Raw genomic sequence first — 6,383 nt, forward strand, 5'->3', positions numbered from 1 at the left:
GTGACAGGAGGAAGCGGAGGTGGCAGCGGCCCAGGAGCGCTAACGGGGGAGCAGGCGCTGGGGCCTCCGCTCTGCGAGGTGCCTCCTGCCCACGCCCCAGGTGCTTCTGTGCGGGTCCCTCCAGATCTCGGGTCCCTAACTCAGGTGGCGTCAGGGTCTCCACTGGACCAGCCCCCGGAGCTGCCGGGCGTTCTGGAGGCGTCGGCCGGACACCCCACCCCCCACCCCCCATAGCCTGGTCCCCAGCAGGCTCGTGTCTCTCTGTCTCTCCAGCAATCCCTGCTCGAGAAGCAGCGGGTCCTGATCCAGCAGCACGAGGACGCCAAGGAGTTGAAGGAGAACCTGGACCGCCGGGAGGGCATCGTGTCCGACATCCTGGCCAGCTACCTCAGCCGGGACAGCCTGGCAGACTATGCGCACTTCGTGAGGATGAAGTCAGCCCTCATCATCGAGCAGCGCGAGCTGGAGGACAAGATCCACCTGGGCGAGGAGCAGCTCAAGTGCTTGCTGGACAGCCTTCCGCCCGAGAGAGGCAAGTGAGGGGCGTGCCCCCCCGACGCCTCCCTGGCGGGGGACAGCAGCCGGCCCTTCAGCTCCGGTCCCGAGGAGGCAAATGAAAACCCCAGCCTGTATTTACGTCCTGGAGAGAGAATCCCTCCCAGAACTGAATGGCCGTTAGAAAAGCAATAATCTCCGTGGGTGCGTTTGGGATGACTTATTTAATGTCTTAGTTTCCCTCTTGAATGCTGAGCAGAGTGGCTCCCCGTCAGCCCTTGCCTGGAAGCAACCCCACATGGCGCCCGGTTCCGGTGAACGGTGAGTTCCCGAGTACAGACTGGGCTCTGGTCCCAAGGGGCGTGCACGTGGTCCTTGCCGGCTCGGGTCTGCCCTTCCGTCTTCCCACGCTGCACCCCTTCCTCCGCTCAGGAGGGAATGAGCGCGCGTGTCGGGCAAAGCCTGGCGCACGACCTCTCCGGTGGGTCACTGGAGGTGGCGGCTGCTGGCTTCCCCTGTTGGTCCAAAAGTGTGGAGCATTCATCGTGTGTGTCATATAAGGATGATCTCCAACCCAGCAAAAGTCATGATGATGATACTTTAATAACACTCTACAAAGGTGAATGGTTTTCCACGTGGTTAAAAACCAACTGTGAAAAGAAGAGCTTACATGTTGGGTTCACTCATTCTGAAATTGCCACTTAAATAGCGTTCGCACTTTAAAACATACACAGAGCGGACAGATGGTTTTAGGACTTCTCGGCTGACATCACGGTTCAAATGATATTTTCCTGCAAAGAGAAATTACTTGGCTAAAACCGTGTCCAGTAGTAACGTGCTTGCTAGGCGTTTTTTTCTTAAGGCTGATGAGATATTTCTTAACTTACTTTTTCCCCAGAACATTTATTTTGCGTGTGTATGATCCTTAATTATAATTGGCAACTTCTCTCTTTTTGCCTCTCTCAATTCGTTACCATGCCGTAAGGGCCACATGCCGTTTAAGAACCGTTGCTCTGGTTTCTCAGAGGTCCCGGTGGACCACAGAACTCCTAGACCCGATCTTTTTCTGCCACAGAGTATACAGCTCCTGTACCCTTTTTTATTGGTTGAAATTGTGAGATTGTAAAGAGTCTATTCACTAAAGAAAACACTGTCAAGCTGTCATTTTCCAGTGGACAGATCACAGGCTAGGAGAAAATACTTGCAAATCATCTATGTGACAAACCATTTGTATCCAGAATGTATAAAAACTCTCAAACTTAACAGTAAGAAAACAAACAGTCCAATTAAAACGGGGGCAAAAGTCTTAAATAAATAGACACTTCACCGAAGAGGATATATGCATGGCAAGTAAGCACATGAGTCGATGTTCAGCCACCAATGGCATGGTTCTCACATACTTATTTTTAATCTGATCACTGTGGAGTGGTGTGTTTCGTCACAATGCTCATCTGATGAAATGTGTGGTTAATGGCGGGAGAAGCCCTAGGATAACTTCACGTTGAGGTGGTATGCGGACTTTGGTTTGATCTGTGAGATCATTTTACTCCTCATTTCCTCTTACTGCTATAGAAGAAGTTTTCCAGCGGGGGTGGGGGGGTGGGGGCAGGGAGATGTCCCTTTGTCAGCAGTGGCCGCCGCCTTACCAAACAAACACAGACGCACACAAATGTCTTAAAGGACGCTAACTGGTCCACGCTCCGCCAGCCAGAGGGGAGACTGGACTCCCGGGCTGCTGCAGTGATCTCCGCGCACCCGTAGAGGGCGCCGACCTGGCAGGCGTCAGTGATGCTGGCAATAAACACTCCTTTGGCAGCCCACCCACGCCAAAGGAGAAATGCCTTTTCAACGGTTTTTACTCTTACTCAATTAAGCTATTCCTGACTTGAAAACTCCCTCTTCTGCCAACGAAGTGTCCTTGCCACGTGGTGTGGGTCACTTGCTGTGAAAACGGATCACGTCAGGAAAGGTACAGCTGGCTGTCCATGGACCACCCCCCGCCCGCCGCCCCTGCTTCCTCCCTCGGGGAGACAAACACGGTGATTTCAGTGTGTTCTTAATTTTCACAAAGCTTTTACCTGTGATTCTTTCCCTTCAAATACAGTATTGTGATCATTTTGATGATATGTCTGTAAAATGTGAAAATAGAATTTGTGTCTGTATCCAGCTTTTTGGTGTCTTTTGAGAACTTTCTCTTCTACATAGCAATATATAGTGCTCTACTGTCCTTTTAACGAAGCACATAGAATCACAACATTCCCGTTTGCCTCTTAAATGTCTGGTTAGTGGGGACCCAAAGATTGCAGTAAGTCAATGTACATAACTTTGTATATAGTTATGTTATTGCATATAAAACCAATCCGGTGCTAATGTTTTGCGCTTGGCATTCTTCGGTGGTGGCTGATAGCTCACCCTCGGTCATAACTCAGCTGTGGAATGCTCTGTATAGCGACATTTCAGTCAGGGGCGTTGCCTGTGGCTTCTCTCCTGCAGTCCACTCTGGAAAATGCGTACAGATTTCACGCTCAATACTTTCACTTATGTCTCAACAGATCATTCTGCTTGACATTCACAAAATAAATGGTGTCTTTCAGTGAACCGAGCATGTCTTTGATTTACATCTTTTGTTTTTTTTTTAAGAATTGGAATAGCCTTACCATATATCAGATTCTTCAACCATTGATAAATTGTGGGATTAATTCTATGTATGTATGTATGTGACTATTTCTGCCAGTCTAGTAAAGGCCAATCAACTTGCAGTCAGGAAAATATCACAGACACAGGCCGTATAAGTCAGCACCTGCCACAGCAATGCTGCATAACAGCCACTATAAAATCTCAGCAGGGTCCAGTGAGACGTATTCCGTTAGCTCATGAGTTTGTAGATCAGGCTCTGCTCCACGTGCCTGTCAGTCATCTTCCTCCCGGGACCAGGAGTTTGGCCTGGGCAGGTCAGTGGCAGATGCGTAAGAGGACAAGCCCAGCCCCAGCCGTGCTTTCCCTGTCTCTGGTCAGGGCGCAGCTGCTAACCTTCCACTGCAAGTCCCACAGCCAAACCCACAGTCAGAGGGTGTGGCATGTGCTCTACCCTGTTAGTGGAAGGAACCGTAAGTCACGTGGCAGAGTGTGGCTACAGGGAGGTGTGAGGAATTGGGGCCACTGATGGACCACACCTCCCACACCAGGGTCCGATACAGAATAGCACTAAATCGTCCAGAACCCGAAGCCAAGTTCCTGGAGCAAAGCCAGCTCTGTCACTTCAGGCGTATGGCTGTGAGCAAGTGCCAGCCTCTCCAGCCTCAGCTTGCTCCTTTGTAGTTGGAGAAGAGCTGTCGTGAGAGCAATTGAACTGATGTGTTACTGTGCTCAGAACCCGTGCCTGGGTCAGAGAGGTGCCAATGGAAGCGTCCACACTTCTGCTGCCATCACTGTATTCTGGATCTGGAGGAAATGCCTTCCCTGCATCCAAACACATCTGTCGGAACCACCCAGCACACGGTAGTTGCTCCTGATTGGCGGATTAGAAACGTTTCTGTTGTGCAGCAGGTTGGTGGGACCGGAAGATTAACCAATTGAGAGGGAGGGATCCTTTTTTTTTTTTTTTTTTAAACAAATTTATTTATTTTTGGCTGCGTTGGGTCTTCGTTGCTCCGCACGGGCTTTCTCTAGTTGCAGCGAGTGGGGGCTACTCTTGGTTGCACTGGGCGGGCTTCTCATTGCAGTGGCTTCTCTTGTTGCGGGCTCTAGGCATGTGGGTTTCAGTACTTGTGGCACATGGGCTCTAGAGCACAGGCTCAGTAGTTGTGGTGCATGGGCTTAGTTGCTCTGCAGCATGTGGGATCTTCCCAGACCAGGGCTTGAACCCGTGTCACCTGCTTTGGCAGTTGGATTCTTTTTTTTTTTTTTAATTATTTATTTATTTTTGGCTGTGTTGGATCTTCGTTGCTGCGCACAGGCTTTCTCTAGTTCTGGCGAGCGGAGGCTACTCTTCATTGTGGTGCGCAGGCTTCTCATTGCGGTGGCTTCTCTTGTTGCGGAGCATGGGCTCTAGGTGCGCGGGCATCAGTAGTCGTGGCTCGCAGACTCTAGAGCGCAGGCTCAGTATTGTGGCACACGGGCTTAGTTGCTCCGCGGCATGTGGGATCTTCCCGGACCAGGGCTCGAACCGGTGTCCCCTGCATTGGTAGGTGGATTCTTAACAACTGTGCCACTAGGGAAGCCCAACACAACTAGTTTGAACTTTGTTCTGTAGACAGTAGAAGACACCGTACAAATACAAAAACCATAAGGGAATACTATGGGAATACTATGAACAATTATATGCCAATAAATTCGACACCCTAGAAGAAATGGACAACTTTCTAGAAACATACAGCCCACCAAAACTGAATCCAAAAGAAACAGATAATTTGAACAGACCAATCACTAGAGATGAACTACAATCTGTAGTTTAAAAACTCTCCCACAGGGCTTCCCTGGTGGTGCAGTGGTTAAGGATCCACCTGCCAATGCAGGGGGCATGGGTTCCATCCCTGATCCGGGAAGATCCCACATGCTGCGGAGCAACTAAGACCGTGTGCCACAACTACTGAGCCTGCGCTCCAGAGCCCAAGAGCCACAACTACTGAGCCCATGTGCCACAACTACTGAAGCCTGTGTGTCTAGAACCCGAGCTCCGCAATGAAGAGTAGCCCCTGCTCACCACAACTACAGAAAGACCGTGCACAGCAACAAAGGCCCAGTGCAGAGTTCTCAGAGCTCCCAGTACGAGCTTCTTCCCTTGGGTGGATTCTTGGCTTTTCTCCCAGCATGGCCCCCAAACACCAGTTTTCACTTCCACCCCAAGCAAAGAAACCAAAGAAACCGAGACGGACTCCTGCCTCCAGGCCAGAGGAAACGTCTGCTTCTCCGAACTTGCCGAAGGAAGAAGAAGAACAGCAAGAAGCAGTTGAACATGTTGATGAAGTACAAAATGAAATAGACAGACTTAACGAACAAGCCAGTGAGGAGATTTTGAAAGTAGAACAGAAATATAACAAACTCCGCCAACCATTTTTTCAGAAGAGGTCGGAATTGATGGCCAAAATCCCAAATTTTGGGGTAACGACATTTGTTCACCATCCACAAGTGTCTGCACTGCTTGGGGAGGAGGATGAAGAGGTGCTGCATTATTTGACAAGAGTCGACGTGACAGAATTTGAAGATAGTAAATCAGGTTACAGAATAGATTTTTATTTTGACGAAAACCCTTACCTAGAAAATAAAGTTCTCTCCAAAGAATTTCATCTGAATGAGAGTGGTGATCCATCTTCAAAGTCCACTGAAATCAAATGGAAATCCGGAAAGGATCTGACAAAACGTGCAAGTCAAACGCAGAATAAAGCCAGCAGGAAGAGACAGCATGAGGAGCCAGAAAGCTTCTTCACCTGGTTTACTGATCATTCTGATGCAGGTGCAGATGAGTTAGGAGAGGTCATCAAAGATGGTATTTGGCCAAATCCATTACAGTACCACTTGGTTCCGGACATGGATGATGAGGAAGGGGAAGGAGAAGAAGATGATGATGATGATGAAGAGGAAGAAGGACTGGAAGATATTGATGAAGAAGGGGATAAGGATGAAGGAAGATGAAGGAGAAGATGACTAACGGAACACTGATGGATTCCAACCTTCCTTTTTTAATTTTCTCCAGTCCCTGGGAGCAAGTTGCAGTCTTTTTTTTTTTTCTCCTTCTCCTCTTGTGCTCAGTTGCCCTGTGTTTGAGGTCTCTTTTCTCCTTTATACCATGGCTCACAACTTATTTTGGGGGGAAATACCTTGAGCAGAATTCAGTGGGAAAGGAATCTCTACCCCTTTGTGTTCCAGATTCATTTTTATCCCTTCCTGTC

General features: G+C 49.2%; 2 protein-coding genes across 2 annotated transcripts; both read left to right on the top strand.

Annotated features, from left to right (window-relative positions):
• Positions 1–100: 100 nt before the first annotated feature.
• Positions 101–3,093, top strand: LOC137757970 (protein Shroom2-like; the record flags this gene model as incomplete). Its single annotated transcript, XM_068534398.1, has 2 exons — positions 101–204; positions 274–3,093. Coding segments are annotated over 2 exons (371 nt in total), but the record flags the coding sequence as incomplete, so codon positions are not given.
• Positions 3,094–5,304: 2,211 nt separating this feature from the next.
• Positions 5,305–6,133, top strand: LOC137757969 (protein SET-like). Its single transcript, XM_068534397.1, has one exon. The coding sequence runs from the start codon at positions 5,305–5,307 to the stop codon at positions 6,124–6,126; it is 822 nt and encodes a 273-aa protein (XP_068390498.1). The 3' UTR covers positions 6,127–6,133.
• The last annotated feature ends 250 nt before the right edge of the window (positions 6,134–6,383 follow it).

Source organism: Eschrichtius robustus, unplaced genomic scaffold (assembly GCF_028021215.1).
Source record: "Eschrichtius robustus isolate mEscRob2 unplaced genomic scaffold, mEscRob2.pri scaffold_564, whole genome shotgun sequence".
Classification (NCBI taxonomy): Eukaryota; Metazoa; Chordata; class Mammalia; order Artiodactyla; family Eschrichtiidae; genus Eschrichtius; species Eschrichtius robustus.

Excerpts from the sequence above, each read along its gene's own strand:
- LOC137757969 (XM_068534397.1), top strand. The coding sequence starts at position 5,305 with ATGGCCCCCAAACACCAGTTTTCACTTCCACCCCAAGCAAAGAAACCA.